The sequence below is a fragment of the Pinus tabuliformis genome, chromosome X (genome assembly GCF_031772625.1).
Source record: "Pinus tabuliformis cultivar Carrire ecotype Pingquan chromosome X, CPIR1, whole genome shotgun sequence".
NCBI lineage: Eukaryota > Viridiplantae > Streptophyta > Pinopsida > Pinales > Pinaceae > Pinus > Pinus tabuliformis.
This window is the reverse complement of record NC_142308.1, coordinates 1355540499-1355561162: the sequence shown is the minus strand read 5'-3', so window position 1 is coordinate 1355561162 and position 20664 is coordinate 1355540499. Positions and strand designations below refer to the sequence as shown.

Genomic DNA, 20664 nt, shown 5'->3' with positions numbered 1-20664 from the left:
ATAGGTCAGAGCCAATCTTAGTCGATCATTTACAATAGACACACAACATAGTCGAGTCTCTTTGCCTCATGGTCAAGCCAGCAGCCAAGGTCACGCCTAGCCAACCATCGAAGAAATCCAGCCATACCATCGAACCCATACCTGCCAGTCCCCAAACCCACAACTTCGATTGCTGTCACAAGCCCTATGTGACCAATTAGTTGTTTCCTCTCCCTCCCCATTTCTCAATTGTATGTTATACGCTTAATGATATAATTTTTCCCCTGTCCTACCTCTTAGCTCTATTAGCTCCCTCCCTAAGCCACTCTAACTGACCTCACTACTTCACTCCTTCTACGCTCTCTACCCTACCTCACTCTCTATCCTTCTTGTTAATGGTAAACTGATTGAATAGGATTGAATATAACAAGAAGGATAGAATGTCCAACTAAGAGAGCCCTATGGTCAGTGAGTTTTAATCCCAAGCTTGAAGGAGCCCAGGGAGGTGAGAGTTAATATGCTAAATTTCATTCTATCACACTCTCCTTCCCCCAAAATCATCCTTACTAGCCTTTCCACTTCTCCAAAACTAATTAGATGCATATTAAACATATACCATCATAGTAACACTCCTCCCATGATGGTATTTCAAGTTGTTCTCATTGTCCACAATACAATTTGATTTTACCAATCATTCAGATGGATACTCATTCCCAGTAGGCTCCTCCTTCCCCCCAATAGATCGTTGTAGATCCTCGTGTTTATTCATAAATATAGAATATATTCTTTTGATTCCATAATAAGAATTTTCTCAATCAAGCTTTATAAATTTGGTAGTTATTCAAGAGTTGGACAGGCTGCAAGACTTTGTACCATTCTAAAGATAGACAATCTATGGCGCAGCTCAATAGTAACACCAAATCAGAATGTCTTTTCAAGCGGCATTTGACTTTGGACCCTATTACGCCTACCTCTATTTCTTTCTCGAATACTCTTTTATTCCCTTCCGAGAAAGAAGAATATATATCCCTATTATATATGAGATTATTACAAGGTCTTACTACGATGAGAAACCCTTATTGCCCATCATATTCTAATTCAATCTCATAGTTGGCTCAGAAGCTCCATGATTTGCTACAATTGCAAATCCAAACTGCCTTAAATTCATTGGACTCATTGACCCATTTTGAGTTTCCAAGGTTCGAGTCCACAAAAGGTTCTTATTCTTTGTCGCACAGATAGGGTTTTCTTATTACTAGAAACTCCAGGTCTTGGGTTCAAATCGAGAAATGTTTTTGGTATAACTCAATTTTTTGGGAAAGTTTTGGCATCTTTCACTGTAATTCCTGGCAGTCGTAGGTGTCAAGGATAAAATTTGGGGGCAACTTACTAATACTACGGTTTCAAAATCTATTCATAGCAGGCTTTTGACTTGCTGGCTTGGCTGGATTTTTCTTTGGGCAGGTAGACGATAGTTAGGCAGGAAGGCAGGGCTTTGACAAGGCAGACAACCTAGAGATGGGTAGATATGATAATTAGACAAGACAGATGGATGCATTGAGCCATCCAGGAAAGATGGATGAGCATGGCTAGTTGTTTCTGCGATGGCCTGTCTACTTAGGATTTTGAATGAGGACTACACATATATGCACTGAAGGCACTGAAGGTTGCATTGAATACATGTTTTCATGTTAAAGAAATAAGTAAAGAAATCAAAGAATCTTCTAGCAACAAATCAAGACATGGCCTCCAGTCATCAAGCATGCCAATATATTCTCGTGAGCATGACATTAATACATGTTCGGCATCTTTCAACAAAATACATCTCTGTGACATTGATACACATTCTGCGTTTGTAAAAAAATGCATCATTCTGCATCTGTAAACAAAATCAATCTCTCCATGACATGGTTGGATGGATGGTCGAGTAGCCAATAGGTTTTCCCTTTAGCAGATCAAAGTTATATCTTTTCAAGCAGCTCTTTAAATCTTCATCACACGACTTATTACATGAAATTACAATACATTGAAGGAGCAATATATGAAATTACACAGCTCTTTAGCTCTTCATCACATGACTTATTACATGAAATTATAGTACACTGAAGGATCAATATATGAAATTACAGTACACTCAAGGATCGGTATAGTAGTCTTCTCCAAATACAACCCTTAAACTCTTATTGACCATGATTACATCACAATAGTAAAAGTCAAGTAGATGTGAGCCTACATTTCATTATGAGTGGAACACTTACTAGAAGGTGAAAATACCAACATTGCTACCCAAATCAGGCTTTTTCCTTGAAACATGGTACCCCAAATGCACAGGCTGCAATCTGAAATCTCCAGTATTAGAAGTTTAGATCTGAAATCTCTATGTGCATGCCTATTGTTTCTGTTTCCCCACTCAAGGAAGGGACTAGCTATTATGAAACCTCCCTTGTTAAATGTTGTATGTGCTACATTATGTCTTACAAGGTGTATGTTAATAACTTATCTATTTTTACAAGGTTTTTTATACATTTGATTCCTCTTAACAATTTAGGTTTAAAATAAATCCTCATAAAAATGTATAAGTTACTAGGATACACCTTCTAGGAGACCATTTAGCATTTATAACATTTAATGATATTATGCCACATGCAAATCCTTTACAATTCTAAAAGTCAATCAACTTTACCTAAATTGCTCAAAATATGCCTACTACACTTAATTAAAAATAGATAGGTTATCAATATGCACTTTGGAAAAGAATATTTAGTATATAGACGTGGCATGCATATCCTTTACCACCTGTAAAAGTTGATGAGTTGATAAAATATTTAGTATATATATGTGACATGCATATCCTACTATACTGTAAGCTTTATATTAATAGCTTATATATTTTTAAAAGGCTATAGCATATATAGTTATATGGATTCATCACTCTAAAAAACCCTTGGGGCACTTTGATTATGAAGTGTGCACTTGTTAAACTTATTAATTCAATGAATCCCTACAAGATTCTAGACAAATTAGAATACCGCAAAACTTTCCAAAATGTGGCACTTAAAGACTACTTGATTTTATAATATTAGTTTTTTTTGTTATTGTTTATATTACTTGTACCTTGGAATTTTCTCTACAACTTAGTGAGCAAATATTGTGAGATAATGTTATGTGAGTAGATCTATCTTAACTCCTAATCTACCAAGCACCAAGAGGGATCAAATATTTTTTTACTCTAAAATAGATTTGCATTTTAAGATATTTGAACCCCCTTATCACTTGGTAGATCCTTAAGATGGATCTAGGTTAAATTTCTTATTAATTATAATTATAATTTTATATTTTATATTTCATATTCTAATTTATTTTTCTTTTTAGTTTTATGTAATTTGTCCAAGCTGTAATTATCATTATTAATTATTTTATTTTATTTTTATTAATATTTCAATTTTATTTTGAGTGAGTCAAAATGTTTACAACGCATTACAACATCTCTACATACTATGCTCAGAGTGGAAATTCCTTTTAACCTTTTATTAGTGTTTTAATAGAGCCCACATGTAAATGTTTACACACATTTACATCACTAAAAGATATTCCCCATACCTTTTTCTTTTATATTTAATTTTAAAAATGTTATAAAATAAAATTAAAATAAAATATTTTGAAAAGTGCCATGTTTTGAAAAGTGAGATTTCTTAAAGTGCTATGTTTTGAAAAGTTTTCCAGTTTATTTTCTGATCTAATTTGTCGAGAATCCACGAGGGATTCATTGAAATCACAAGTTTGCCTAGTGAACCAAGTGCCCCATGATTTTTTAAGAGTGTTGAATCCCGGTTTTTAAGAGTGCTGAATCCATATAAAACAAATCAAGATTTTACCACAGTTTTTTTCATCAGATCTAGCAAGAAATCTGCTAGAAATTCAAAAAAATCACACGTAAATACAGCTCTTTTTTAGATATGTAGAAGTTAAAGTGAGGTATTAAATGATTTTTTATTTTCTGTTAAATTTTTAAAATTTAAATTTTCTTTAAATCTTTTCATTTTTTTATAATTTATATAATAACAACGATATTAAATTTTTCGATAAAGTTATAAGTTATATGGATTTTAATTTTTAATTTTTATATTTCATTTTTTTATAATTTATATAATAACAACGATATTAAATTTTTCGATAAAGTTATAAGTTATATGGATTTTAATTTTTAATTTTTATATAAGATTATTTAATATTAGATAATGATGTGTTTTTGAATGATTATCATTTCTTTTATAATATTACAGTGAATTTATTAATATTTATAATTAGTAAGAAATGTGAAATTGTATTTTTATTTCTAAATCTATATGGTTTTAATGAGAACTACACTGCATATAAAATGGATATCCTTTTCCAACTAGTAAAGTTATAAGTTATATGGATTTTAATTTTTTATTTTTATATAAGATTATCTAAAATGGATATCCTTTTTCAACTGGTAAAGTTATAAGTTATATGGATTTTAATTTTTAATTTTTATATAAGATTATTTAATATTAGATAATGATGTGTTTTTGAATGATTATCATTTTTTTTATAATATTACAGTGAATTTATTAATTTTTATAATTAGTAAGAAATGTGAAATTGTATTTTTATTTCGAAATCTATATGATTTTAATGAGAACTACACCGCATATAAAATGGATATCCTTTTCCAACTCTAAAAGTTGATGAGATTTTTTAGATTAAGAAGACTAGGGTGACTACAACATGATAAGAATAGATACATTATTAACTTCATGAGAATAGATACATTACTAGTATACACTTTGCAAAAGAGCATTTAGCAAATACAACATTCAACGCTATCATGGGAGATGCATATCCTCTGCCAGCTGTAACAATCAGTGAGATTTACCTAGATTGCGAAGACTATGGGAAATACAGGCTATTAAAAATAGATAGGCTATTAACATACACCTTTCAAAACATACGCGTTTCAAAAGAGCTTGTGGTATACACAACTTTCAATGCTATTATGTGACACATTATTTGACAATTTGTGAAAGTCGTTGAGCTTATTAAATGTTGTATCTGCTGCATTATGTCTTACAAGGTGTATATTAATAACTTATTTATTTTGACAAGGTTGTATCTTCATAGTCACAACATAGTTTGCATCATGTTAGATTTTTCATTTTTCATAATATTATATCATTATTTTTATTACTTCTACAAGAGTAGGAAGGCTCTTTACAACTTAAATTGAGTAGGTATTGTGAGTAACTTTATGTTGATTTACATGTTTAAAAATTAAGTAAATATATGATAATGTAAAAAAAAAAAAAAAATGAATCTAAAAAATGTTTACCTGTAATCTCTAATATCATGAAAATCTCTTTTATACTCGACGGTAGAGTGTCTTTCCATACAAAAATCAAAATGTGTATAAAATGTTGTCCCATAACGTCAATTTATATTATATGATATCTCTAAAAAAAACTAAATATATGATAACCATTAAAAAATTTAAGTTCACATAAATGCATTTTAAACTTGAATTCATTCTATACTAATAAAGGTTCAATTTCCTAATGTGTATTTTTTGGTGGCTTAATATGAAATAATTACACAATGATTAAATAATATTTTCATATCTTTATAATTTTGATCGGTATTTACAAGTCATATAAGTTATATTGAGTTTAATTTTGATATTCTATATAACTGATCTATTTGGATAATGTTTTGTTTTTGGATAACTATCATGTTGTCATAATATTAAAGTGAAGTTACTAACGTTTATTAATTTTTATAATTAGTAAGAAATGTGAAAATGTATAAATTAGATGTTTAATTTAAAGACCTCTATCTTTTCAATGGGGACTACAACCTCATAAAATAGATGGTTACTAATATATGTTTTACCATAGAATATTTAGCATGCAAAACATTCAATGTTCTAATATGAAATGGATATCTTTTGTCAACTTAAGTTGATCAAATTTTCTTGGATTAAGGAGACTATGGTGGCTAAAAATCGATAATAACATATAGGCATAAACAAAATTCAACGCTCTCCTGGGAAATGCATATCTCCTACCAGATATAAAAGTTAATGAGCTTTACCTAGATTGTGAATAGTACGTCTATACAACCTACTAAAAATAGATAGGTGTAGCATCCCTAAGCAAGAAAAGATTTAAATTATTATTATTATTTTGTTGTTTTCCTTCTTTGTGTAAACAAAAGTCTCCAAGTTAATGTGACACTTACCACCCTAGGTTTTACAATGCAACGTTAGTTATTAAATTGAGTTATTATGTGGATGACTCCAAGGCTATGCTTATTCTTGAATATACATACTTATAAGACAATAATCATGGTGTTTTTTTGGTAACTAATGTTGAATAATCTTTCGTGTTCATCTTAATCATGACCTTGATATTATGAGAAAATTTTACGGACTTTCGTAATAGATATAATCACCTACCACCTAGCAATTTGATGCTCTCACGAATGGTGAGTTTTGATCTATGATTCATAACATTTAGGGTTCCCTTGGACAATTTGATGTGGAGGAGGTGGTTACATGGTAACCAGCTCCTCTCTCAACGCCATAATCAACTCATTTCCATTGCGCTCTTCATTGTTCTATTCTCTGCAACTAGTATGGAAAACTACACAAGGTCAGGTCTTAGTTTAGCCTCTCCTCTAACGCAGGCCACAACAACTAACCCATGTTCTCTGATATTTGTTTTCAGTGTCTTGGGAAAATAATGATACTGGGATTCCTATAACAGAGTAGGCCATGACTGTAGTTTGATACCTCCTGCAAGGTTATAGTATTGGATCGATTCCACCATGATAAATATATTCCCTTTATTCAATCTTCATTCTCTATAAGAAAAATTCATTTTCCCCTCTAGGTAATCCTAAATGTTGTTTTTAGGTTTTACGTTAGAGACGTTACAAGGAAAGAGAGCCCTACTCAGGTAACTGCTTACCCAAGACATTTTATCAGTTGCTTCCCCACTTTACATTAAGTATTTCAATGGAGTCTAATCTCATTCCACTTTTCTCTATTTGTTTATGGAAGGTATGCTATTGAAGGAAGCTACCAATACTGCCATTGGATAATTTCATCTCATTCCCATGTTCTTCTTGACAGAATATTCTCAAATGCATTGCAGGGGCTTAGAGAGCTTACATGGTTAGGGTTATTTCACAGGAATTCCATATAATTCTTTCCAATGCTATAGAATTCTTGATTTCAGATTGATCAGGGTCTCAAGATAAGTTATGATTTTACATATTTGGCATGCATCAAGTTCTAGCCATGATGGTCACCATCCAATACCTTCTTCAAAGTTTTGTCGATTTGTTTAATATTTAAATGTACACGGTTAATAAAAAAATTCTTACAAAGTTCATTCATGTCCCAACTAAGAGACCCCCACATGGGGCTTGGAAAGTTATTATTACGTACATTTATTCTTTTAATTTCATATTTGTAAGGTTACAGTCAGTGGCTTTTTAAATGAACATACATTTTTCTTAACATCGATTTTCGTTGGATAAACCTTTTCATTTTTCCTCAAGTATAATGTTGCGCTGTAAATTGTATCTCTTCTAGAGAACCTATTACTAAACTTTCTACTTTATTTTCTTGCTACTTCGATAGGGTTTCATAAAAAATGAGGCTTGAATTTAGCCCACAGTCTCTTAATGTTATAGAGTGTCGAGCCCTTGTTTTTCAAAATTGTTTAAGGTGCAAGGACTCTTAGGATTATTTAAGATTATCTATTAATATTATACTCCCTTAACTTTAGATTGTGGCCTCTAGCCTAGATGCGAATATGAATTTTGTACTGTGGTTACGACTCTTTTATGAATTAAATTATCTTTTGTACATTTGATTATAATCTAGTCTACACTATCATTTCAATGGCATTAACCTTCGAACCCTGGAAGGTTGTTATTTTGGTAGTTAATCTCTTTGAGAACTACAGATGCTAATGTGCTTTGGCAATCACTAAAGAAATTTTGCCAAAAAACCATTGTTTAGGGCCTCAAAATGGCTTTAGAAGTTCAAGACTCAAACAACTGCCAAAAATAGTAAAATGTGCTACAATTAAGGAAACCGAAAAAACTGAAAGAAACAATGTTGAGGGTCCTAGTGGAATAGGCAGGTGGCGTTGAGTTCCTCCATGAGATGAGGAAACTTCTGCTGAACTTTGTCCCTTGTCAGCCATTTGCCTTGGTGAAGGAGTTGGCCTGCTTTGACAACCCGATATAGTTGTATCCTCTATTGTAGAGTATTCTTGATCATTGTGTCCATGATATGATCAGTTGTGGTTCCATGAAGTCCAGGTTGAGCTCTGCTGGTGTGAGTTGTTCTGCAATGTTAGATGTGTCCAACAATGGTGGAAAGTATGGCTGAAGGTGATCTACATTGAACACTAGGTGTAGACCAAGGAACGGTGGGATGCTGAGCTCGAAGGAATTGTCCGCAATGGCCTTGGTGATGGTGTATGGACCATATTGAAGTGGGTGAATCTTGTGGTGGGGTCGGGCAAGGCACTCCTTCTGCAAATGTAGCCAAACTTTGTCACCCACCTAAAACTTGAGCAACACTCGATGTTGACTATGGTGTTGATTATACTTAGCATTGCATCTGTCGAATTTATGATGGAGCTGTTGGCGAATGTGTTGAATGCGCTCAATGAACTTGTTATTCCTTTCAGCTTCAGACTGCACGTGAGTCGAATCTTCCTGAGTGGCTTCAAATGGTATGGTCACATCAATGGGGCATAATGGCTGAAATCCCAGCCCTACCTGAAAGGGGTTGTGGCCTGTTGAGCTGTGGAGAGCTCTATTTTAGTTGTGTTGGACATAGGGGAGAATTTCATCCCATGCACGTGGATTCTTCGAGTTTTACATGCGTAAAATGTGTATGATTATCCTCTTCACAACCTCTATTTGGCCAATAGTTTGGGGGTCGAAATCTGTGGACTTAGTGAGTTTTGTATCTAGCATGGACCAGAGACTTGACCAAAATGCACTTAGCAATCTACTATCCCAATATGAGATAATGGATTGTGGGATCCCAAAGTTACCCACACTCACTCAAAGAAGAGCTTAGCAGTGGCCTGTGTTGTGATACTCTTCTTGTAGGTCACCATGATGTCCATGCTAGAGAATCTGTCGACGACCACGAAAACGCAATCGTTGTCATGCTTAGTAGAAGGAAGGCCCGACATATAATCCATGGAGACAGATTCTCAAGGCCAAATAGTAGTAGGTAGATGATTATATAGTCCTTGCTTCTTAATGGTTAGTTTGGCAATGGCGCAGGCAGTGCAGGATCTAATATACTTCCTAACATCCTGATGAAGTTTCGGGTAGTAAAAATACTTATGTAATATCGCCATTGTTTTCTCTACTCTGAAATGTCCAGCAACCTGACTGTAGTACACCTATCAAATCATCTTGGCATGCCCACTTGAAGGAACATATATGTGTCCCATGTGGCATAACAGTGCATCCTAAAGGTGAAAATTTGGAACTTTATTCCCTTCCAAGAGTGTATGGTATATGCTGTCAAATTTTGGATCGCTCTTGTAAAGATGTAGCCACCCCAATGTCTCGTGCCCACAGGAGTCAAGCATAGTGATTAACGCCATGACCAGTGGTCAGCAGAGGTAATCAACAACATTATTGGTGTTTCCCTTCTTATACTTAATGTTCAAATGGTATTGTTGCAGATAGATGGAACATTTCTGATGGCGATCGTTCTGTAGCTTCTCTTGTGTTTGCATGAACCATAGAGGCCTCCACAATGGAATACATTTCTTTGTCTTAAGTTGGTAATTTCGGACTATGTCTGGAAGTGTCTCATCGTGGTAAAACACTGGATGCCCATGTTGAGTAAGAACTACACCAATAGCATAACCGGAGGCATTTGTCTCAATCTCAAATGGTTGTTGCAGGTTTGGTAATGTGAGCACTAGTGCAGAACAAAGGCAATTCTTCAACTCGGAGAACGGTCGTTGCTGGGTTTCAAACAAAAACAAATTTTCTTTCTCTCCTCCCTTTGTGACTTGACTTAAAGACCAAATGATATGAGAGAACCTGAACAAGAACCTACAGTAGAAATTGGCAAGACCTAAAAAGTTGTGGAGTTCTGTTAGAGTACTTGGGCATGGCCAATCTCGAATGACTTGTATCTTTGATGGGTCCACATGTACATCCTGCTCATCAATGATGTACCATAGATATTGAACCTGTGTCAAGCCAAAGGTACATTTCTCCAAGTTAGCACAAAACTTGTGTTGTCGAAGGGTTTGAAGGACCTGCCGAATATGGTGGAGGTGCTCTTCCCAACTCTAGTTGAAGATCAAGATGTCATCTAAATACAACACCATGAATGCATTGGTGAAGGGCCGAAAGATGTCGTCCATTAGTCTCATGAAGGTTGCAGGGGTGTTCATCGATACGAATGGTATGACCAACCATTCAAAAAGGCCCTCCTTGGATTTGAAGGTAATTTTCCACAAATCAGAGGGTTTGATAGGCACCTAGTGATAACTTTCCTTCAAGTCAATATTTCTGAAATATTTGCCCCCCTTGAGCTGGTCCAGAAGGTTATCAATCCGCGGGATTAGTACCTATTCCAGACAATGATCTTGTTCTGCACATGATAGTCAATATAGAGCCTACAGGTCCCATCCTTCTTCTGTACCAATACAATCGGGCTCCCACAGGGTGATGATCTTGGCCTGATGTGCTCTTTCTACGCTAGTTCCTGAATTTGCCTCTTGATCTCATCGTTCTCAAGAACAGAGCATCAATAGATCGGTCCATTGGGCAGTGGCATGCCCGAGGTCAGATCGATGAAGTTCTTGACCAGACAGTGGAGAGGTATCCTAGTGGGTGGGACGAAAATGTCCGTGTACTCCTCCATGACCTTGTCCATATGTTGCTTCTATTCAGAGGAGCCCTGCCAAGAAGTCGTGGCCACAACCTTCTTCTTGCATTGGGGGAGAATCATAAGGAAAACGAATTTCCTGGTCTAGGAAATGATCTTACTGCATTTATTTGCTGTGATCAAAGAGATGGAGGTAGGCGGGGCTACCTCCGCTATCTTGTACAAATTATTAGCCAAAGTAATAATCACATAGAAAGGTCTACACTCATATACAGCATGTCACTTCCACAAGTATGGTTATCCTAAAAATATATCAGAAACTTCAAGAGGAGAAACGTCACACAATACCTCATTCGTGAAGTGCTTCGTGCTATAAGGAAGGCGACACTACTAGCTGACACGAAGGTCTCATCCTTGGTGAAGCCACCCGATGGTGTATGGATGTGGATGTGTTGTGGTCTTTATGCCGAGCCGCTTCATGACTTCTGCTGAAATGAGGTTCTTTTGGCTCCTGTTGTGGACAATGAACTGCAGTAGAGAACCCTTCACCCGCATCTGTGAGTGGAAGAGGCTTTCCCCCTCCTCTGGATCTTTAGGGTCAATTTTCTGAATATTTGTGGTGGCCACAGTGGCACTCGACTCCGCATCAATGATTTTCTTCCCTTTGTCAGTCCCCTTATCTAGTTCTAATTTAGAGTCGGAACATGTGTCTAATTCGGAAGCCTTCAGCTCGGCCACCAGTGACCGCTTGGCCCGAAAATCACATGTTTGTGATTGGAGCTCTTATGGAACTCACACAATTTTCATGTGTCCTTCTTCGTCTTCGTGGTGTTGCTCTTTGCTTGAGGCTTTGGCAGGTTGTCCTCAGTGGCCATGCCTTGGCTTGGTCCCTTGTTCTATGTTTTGGGGGTGCATTTTCCTTGTTTTGGATTCACAGATCTAAAGTCTTGCTTCTTCTAATTAAACTTTTTCTCAATCTTTACAGCATACCAATACGCTATGTCGAGCGAGGAAATATCTAGGAACTCCATCTTATCTTGGATGTACTTGTCCCTTCCCTGCTGTAACGAGGTCCAATTTATGTATTTATCTTCATATCTCATGACATGGTATTATTTTTCCTTGATGGCATATCAGAAAGAATTCCAATTGGGTGCAGCTGAAAACAACGATGGTTCACTCTCATCCTTTTTCTCACATTAGGTTTCCCACCAATCCTTGACATGTGGGGCTTATTTGAGAGGTGCAAACATAATCATTTCCTGATTGGAAAAGTCATGAACTAAAATATATCCTTCCAATAGATTTAACCATTTATCTACAACGTCTACATCTATCAGGCCTTTGAATATGGGAATATTGAAGTTAACTTGTACCTTAAAAGGGGTGGCACCTCCCGAGTGGTTGTTGGGTGAAGATGCATCATGTGTGGGTAGGCATCGAAGGATCTGGTTAAATTTATCCATAATCACATCACTTTGTCACTTAAGGGCTTCTACGAGCAACATTTTGAAAGGCTTTCCTACTCCGTCATCTTTTTTTCTTCTGCCATGGGAGGTCATCACATTTTGTGAGGCTAATCCTGCAATGGTTCATCACAGACCAATTAGGTGCTAAGCACTTGTCTATGCCCTTGGTTTTCTTGGATCTCCACAACTAAGTACCAAACAATATCATAGATATGAGGCATTGGGTCTTTCACAAAAAGTAATTACAAAGGAGTTACGAAAACTCCAATCCCCATAATTCTTGATTGCACTTAGGTGTTAAGCCTACTCTATGCCCTTGGCTCTTTTGGGTCCCCACGACCAAGTGCCACTCAGCATCGCAAGTTCCTTGTATCATAACCTTTTAAAAAATGAATTAGAGTAGAGTTACTATGTCTCCTTCTTCTGAAATACTCCATAACACTTAGGCGATATGCCCTACTCTACTCCCCTAGTTGTATGGTTCTCCATGACTAAACACCAATTTATCTCAGAAGCCCTCTATTATCATAACATTTCTCAAATATTCATTTAAACGGGAGTTACAAGGTCTTCCACGTCCGATATACAAACTTTGAGATGATGTCATCATTTCCATATGGCATCTCCTTCGTTCTTCCTTGTCAACTTCTCAAGGCCAATCACCTGTTGCCATGTTTCCCATTGGAAGAGAGAGAAAGAGTCCCTCAGTCTTTTGGTTTTGCAATGAAATCCTTTATAATTCCTATTCTTTGCAACCTTGATGCTTTTAAAGAATTTCAAAATTCCTTTGAAATCTTTTCACATCCATCATTTGAAGTGTTACCTTCTTGGTCAAACCAATCTAGTTTAGTCAGCTATTCACCAAGTTAATTTGATATTTTGGTCAAACAAGTTGATTAATTATTTATAGAGGGCTCTCCTTACTTTGCTAGTCATTTCTGCTTTGTACTTAAAAATGCTTTCTCAGTTAGCAATGTTCTCAATGTCGTTTAACTATCAATTTCTCATTCCCCTATATAATCACCACGTGTTACTATTTTGCATGTGAAACATGTTACAAAAGAAACATCATATACATATATGTATCGTAAGTCATAAAAATGTACGAAATGAAATAACTACTAAATATTTGTATTAGAGATTAATCTTGCATCCTTCCCATAATATATTTCACATATACATGATACCACTTGGAATTTCAATGCCAAATGCATCATATAAAATGTTTACAAGTTTGTTAAGAAAGCTAATATTTCAACTTTTCTCGTCTTAAACTGTAACATCAACCTCTTACTATGAAATTCAATAATAATACTAGCTTTAATTTAAACACTAACTAAAATTAAAAAATTCTAATTAATTCATTATTATGTATTGTTGTGCAGGAAGAATATCTATGGAATGCGTAAAAATGTATGGAACATTGCGGTAAAAATGTTTTTGTTCCTTTCTCTGCACACCTATTCTCCCACACAACACTTCTTCCTCAAAAACATTAAAAAGACACTCTTCTTAATTTTCAAAAGTATTTAATTCATAAATATAATATCACAAATTCATATATTATTTGAAAGTAGTGAATATGACGGCTCGATTTCTACTTTGATATTGTTTTGAAACTATCAAAGCCTTCAAACAAAGTAACGTGGACAATTAACTAGCCACCTTATTTCACTCTTTGCATACACATAAACCAAACTTTCCATGCCCCAAAATTTAATAAACCAAAACTAATAATTAATGTATTAATACGTACTATCATATAGGAGGGAGGTATGCATAAGAAGTTTATAGATGGGGAGACTTGGCACAGAACCAAAACATCATGGAAGAAGTTTTATGTTCCTTGCTCCATACACCTGTTGTCCCCCACAACAATTCGTCTTCATATGCATTAAAAACACACTTTGTTTAATATTGTATAATAAGTATTTAATTCAAAAACACAAAATCACAAATGCACATAGTATTCATGAACCTTGAATACCAACATTAGTTGTTTTTAGTTTTTAAATTTTCTAAGGCATTGAACATAGTTTTGGAAATTGCACATTGAATCATCAAATCATCCTGATATAAAGTAAACTGATCCCACTTCAACCCAATCTTAAGGACAAATGTATCCATTCTCTTACACTACACTCTATTCTCATATGCATGAAAAAGAGACTTCATTAAAATTAAAATAATTCCATGCCTATTGAATAAAGTTCCCTTTGCACCTTAGTCTCATTAATTAATTAATATGTACTATCATGTGGGAGGGAGGCGTGTGGAAGGAGAATCAAAGCGTTCTCGAATACTTCTTATTCACACACATGAAAGATACTTGAATTAATATTGCATAGCAATAAGTATTTAATTCTAATATATAAAGTCATAAACGCACATAGTATTCAAAGTCCTTGAATATCAAGATTCAATGTTTTTAAATTTTAAACGATCAAACTCATTGAAAAAAGTTTTGAAAACCGCACATCTGGTATCAAGCTAAATGAACCCATGTTGATTCACCCTTAAAGGTAAATATATATGGAGATGCAAAGCATTATGAATTAAATATTTTTCTCCTTGCTTTGCACACCCATTGTCCGATCAACACTCCTTTCTCACACACATTAAAAAGAGACTTCATTTAATATTATACACTAATTTTATGTTTAAATTTAAAATAATTTTGTGCCTATAGAATAAAGTTCCGTTTGTACCCTCGTTCTCTCGCACATACCCCCCTTTTGCACATCCTTCATTCTGCACAGACTCACAACTCTATGCAACTATTCTCTCACAGAACTATACCTGTAGAAGTTAAAAAAAAAGGTTTAAAATGAAAGACGAGATGAACACAATAGAAATACATGTCTTGTTGTCAATGTCGAAGCTCTAACCTAGGAAACATACTCCTCCCACTCACCCTCCCCCTCCCCCCCTTAGCTTATGTAAAGGAGTTGGTCAGAGCACTCACCCACATAATGACCACTTAAAAAATTAACCACTTTAAAATGAAATAAGAGATAAACGCAATAGAAATACATGTCTTATTGTCAATGTAAAATCACTAACCTAGGAAACATACTCCCCCCCGCACCCCCTCCTTGACTTATGTAGAGGAGTTGGTCAGAGCACTCACCCACGGAATGACCACTTACAAAATTAACCACTTTAAAATGAAATAAGAGATGAACACAATAGAAATACATGTCTTGTTTTCAATGTCAAAGCACTAACCCAACTTATGTAGAGGAGTTGGTCAATCCATAAAACTCGACAAAATAATCAAGAGTCAATTTGGCGAGACAAAGATTAATAAATGGTTTAGATTTCTACATAAAAAAGAGAATTTGATATTTCTTACAATAAGAATACAATGCATTTCAAATATTGCATATTCTTAGGATTTTCTAAAATGATGTTAATCTAATTTTTCATTTTATGATTCTTATTAATTTTCCTTCAAATATTGGATTTTTTCCTTTCAAATTATAATTTTTTTATATTTAATAAAATATAAATATGATATATATATTTGAAAAAAAATTAATATCAAGTGATCAAAAATCTCATTAATGTTGAAAAATAACTTATAACCTATTAATATAAGTTAAATTATAATAAAAAATTCCTAACATAATATTGTTTTATTTTGAATCAAATTTTATTGGTCAATATTTTGTCATTGCAAAACACTAGAGCACTCAACAATAAAGAATGAGTATCAAAATGTACAATCTAATAGAGTTTGTTGCAATATAAAATAGAAAATCAATTAAACCTACACAATTGCCTTCTCTAGAGAAGGCTTTGATGAACAATATTTTAAATCTGTACTAACTATGCCTACCTAGATAAAAGACTAAGAGACATTCCTTGTTACAACTACTAAGTCCCTCATTTCTATAGGCTTGATAGGAGACATCATCTCCTTTTGGTTCAACACTATTTTCTGGGACACAAGTGATATTTCTTCTTTTGCTTTATTTCTATCTATAATAACTTTCTGCACTAACATTTTTATCTTTTAATACACATATTTTCCAATACGAATCAATGGTAAGGAGGCATTGGTTATACCTTTCATGGGTGTGCCTAGCAAATCTCATAAGGAATGTTTTCCATAACATTTGAATTTGAGGTGCAAACCATTATCATATTAATATTGATATGTTAAAATCATTAAATTATAAAATAATATTATACATTTAAATAGTAAACTAACATTTAACATTTTAGATCAAGGAATTTAGAATAAATTAAATAGTGACACAGTTCCAAATTCTTTTGAAAGCTTAAAGTACCCTGTCAGCAGTTCGAAATAAGTACCCTGTCGCCAGTTCAAAATTCTTTGAACAAAATTGATGCACCAAATGATTTTGAAAGCCTAAAGATCCCTGTGACTGCTCAAACCATAAATTATACCAATTTTACTTATTTAAAAACAAAAAAAAAAACCCCTAAAAAAGGTTATTAAAAAAATACATTGATTTAGTTAAATGCTATTTTATATAGTAGAACTGAAACCTTCAACCCCCTTTCTTATATGTTTTAAACCTAAACTTTATGTCAACCGAAATAAATTAGTTCAAACTAAAAATGGTATCACTTAAGAAAAAGTATTTATATTTGAAAATGAAATCGTTGTTATCATTCCTGTATGAAACAAAAGCTTACGAATACGCATAAAATACTTTTCTTCAAATATGAAATAACGCCATAATTGCACTCCAAACCCAATCAGCCATTGAAGGAAACAGAAAATAGAAAAGGGTGTAATGAAGAGTCAGCAGTTGTAGCAAAACTATAAATATATTATTGGGTACATATATTATTTTATTTAGAAGAGTACTGAGTGCGCCGTTTTGGCATTCACGCATGGATACCATCAGCAACTCCGGTGTTAGAGAATGCGTTAAGAGCGAGCGCGTTAAGGAGAGCTAGAGCGTTACTGATCAGTTCTGACTCATTCTGCACACGGACCTTCACCATCGCGCTAATCTTCCCCTCCGCCGCCTTCACATCATCGAATCCGTTGAGGCAGGAGTCTTGGTCGGTGAGGGCGGCACTCATAAACGTCTGTATGTCGTTCATTTGAGGGTTGAAGTTGCTGCGCTGCAGCTGCTCCAACTCCTTCAGAGATTTCTGAATCTCGTCAACGGTGTCATCGAAATTCTGAATACAATCGTTCAGCGACGCTCTTTCTCTTTCACTCATCTCAGCGCTTCTGCCTTTCAGGCCTGCTGCCCAAACGGAGACCGTTCGGGCATTAACGAGGCTCACGTTCATGGCCGCCTTGACCAGATCGCAAAGTGTGGGCTTCAGAGATCCGGTGTATGGAGAAAGCGACGAAACACAGAGCTGCAGATACCGAGTGGCCTGGCACGACGATTTGATAAATTCAGCGATGCTTGTATCGCTGTGCTGGGGATTCACGTCCTTCGCCGTAGCTGAAGCCATTATCGCAAAAACTATGATAACTAAAACAGTTGCAGGCCGTGAATCCATGGCGATACAATATAAAAAGAAAGAACAAGAAATGAAAAGCAGCGAAGGCGAACCCGGGGACGGAAAAGGGTTGTAAGTGGGCACAAGGACATATTATTGACGCTCTTTCATCCCGATATATATAGCCGACTTCGCGCCCCTGGATATTTTCAATTAACCATCCCAGGTCAGTGTCTCGCTGGACGGCCGATTCTCGAGGTTTGATTTGTTCCATGTTTTCATTCCGGAGCACTGGGTTGACCTTATGCAGTGGGATGGGTTGACCTTATGCAGTGGGATGTAATGCGCGTAGTTTAAAAATGAAATAATATGAAATAATATTTTTTTCTCAGATTGTGGTAAAATATTTTGGTATTTTCAAGATTTTGGATGTTTTTCTACTTTCTGATGGTGCTCAATCTATTTTTACCATTAAACAAACCAGATTCAAACACTATTATCATTATTATTATTTGATAAACAAACCAGATTCAAACACTATTATCATTATTATTATTTTAGTAAGAAAAAAATTTGCCCCATCCGTCTTCCAATTTACTCAATCTGTACACAACTTTAATAATGAGGCAGAGGTAAATATATAAGAGATGAAAATATCAAACAAAAAAATAAGTTTAAGAGATTTTGTCAGAATTTGGTCCATATTTTTTTTTGCCAAATTTTATTTTTTATTATTTTAAATGGGTTATTGAATGTATATATGGATTTAGCATTTTAAAAAATCCTTGGAGCATTTAAATTGAGCATCGCACATGATTCATACTCCAGGGAAACTTTTTTCTTGAAAATAAAATGTTTTTTGGTTGAGTTTTCTTAAAGTAACATGTTTTGAAAAACTTTACAGTTTATTTTCTTATCTAATCTGTCTAGAATCTGTGAGGGATTCATTGAAATCACTAGTTTGGCTAGTGAATTATGTGCTATCAAGTGTTCAAGGGTTTTTTTAAAGGGTTTTTTTAAAGGCGTTGAATCCCGGTTTTTAAGGGCATTGAATCTATATAACACAAATCAAGATTCTACCACAATTATTTTCACTAGATATAGTGAGAAATTTTCTAGAAACTCCAAAAACTCACACTTAAATACAACTCTTTTTAGATATGTTTTTACTAAGTTGAATTTTTAAGATTTAAGTTTTCTTTAAATCTTTTTCATTTTTATATAATTTATATAATAACAACTGCATAAAATATTTTGGTAAAGTTATAAGGATTTTAATTTTAAGTTTTTATATAAGATTACTCATTCTTGGATGGTAATCTTTTTTCTAAAATATTATAGTGAATTCATTAATTTTTATAATTAGTAAGAAATGTGGAATTGTATAACTTAGATGTTTTATTTCTAGATCTATATGGTTTCAATGGAAACTACAACGCATATGAAATGGATATCAGTTTCCAATTGTAAAAGTTGATGGATATCACTTTCCAATTGTAAAAGTTGATGAGCTTTTTTTAAGGCTGTTAATCTGGGATAATCAAACTTTCCAGGCATATAGTCATTTACCGTCTTATTTGGTCTCTTCCCGAGGCATGGAGGCAAAAACATTGCGTTATAATTATTTATTTGTTTCTGATCACAGTTAGACAAGTGCCACAAAAACAATGTTAGCTCAATGCTAACATTAATTCCTAGACATTTAATGTTTGGAATAATGTTCACTCATATCTCATATCATTTCCTGCATGAAAATGTGTCGTGCATGAAATTGCTGGCGAGACTGTCGTGGTGAGAGTGGCAAGCATGCAATAATTGTTCCTCCTTCATGCGGCTGCAACTCTAAATGGGCTTGTTGTTATGTTGAAGAACATATATGTTGTCAACAGGCACACGATCACAACTGTTCATCAACCCGGTCACCTCTTTCTACTGAGGCATTTGCGATTATTCTTTTGAGGCATTTGAGTCCATGCATGTAACATTCCATGGTGCTCTATGGCAAGAGGAGATTAACCCATGGCATACTGCCTCATAATCTCGCAATCTGGTCGCATTGTGGCAGGACACTTCTTGTGAAATCAACAACTTTTCTTTTCCTACATAATTATCAATTTTCACTAATTTTCATTTATCAATTTTTGCCCTGCAGAATTATGAAAAAAATTCATTTATGAGATTGCAGAATTTTCAATTATAAGTTTAGAACAATCAATCAAATTTACACATTTAAAAAAAAAAATTGGTTATGGGTACTTATTGAACTTCAGGGCTGCATCATCTTAGGTGTACTGAAAGGCTGGAAATCAAGATTGAAGGCTCCGATATTGATTACTCAAGCTACTATACGCTCCACCTCCCACTACTCAAGCTACTATATGCTCTAGCTTATGTTCAAGCTCCCACCTATGGCTCGACTCATCACACCTTTGGTTTGGCGGATCAATTGTATCTTGATAGTCTACTCACTCATCACACCTTTGGTTTGGTGGATCAATTGTATCTTAATAGTCTACTCTTGCTTTCAATCTTACTATCATACAACCGTCTAATATCATGTTGCTGGATTGGATCTCATGGCATGCCTTTCATTCTATTGAGTATTGGTCCTCATTTGTCGAACATTCTACTATTGTGTTTCATAGCTCTAGCCGAGCCCTAGATGAAAAACATCAGGGAGAGGGTGGATGATTCACCAACTCTATTAGCATAGTTCCCCTCTACCCGCCCTTCGATTGGAGTGCTATTCAACTTGGTATGAGGGAATTTCTTTTGATTTATTCACTGCTTACAGACTTTGATTATGATTCTGATTAATGGCGATGTGAGAGCTGCATATGAAAATCTTTTCCTTTGTCCCAAAGA

The 20664-nt window shown here is 34.7% G+C and overlaps 1 protein-coding gene across 1 annotated transcript; it reads right to left on the bottom strand.

Moving 5' to 3' along the window:
- Positions 1-17223: 17223 nt before the first annotated feature.
- Positions 17224-17859, bottom strand: LOC149145110 (pectinesterase inhibitor 9-like). Its single transcript, XM_089449086.1, has one exon. It carries the CDS (start codon positions 17857-17859, stop codon positions 17224-17226), a length of 636 nt encoding a protein of 211 aa, XP_089305212.1.
- Between the last annotated feature and the right edge of the window lie 2805 nt (positions 17860-20664).

Coding starts and splice junctions, on each gene's coding strand:
- LOC149145110 (XM_089449086.1), bottom strand. CDS start 17,859: ATGGATTCACGGCCTGCAACTGTTTTAGTTATCATAGTTTTTGCGATA.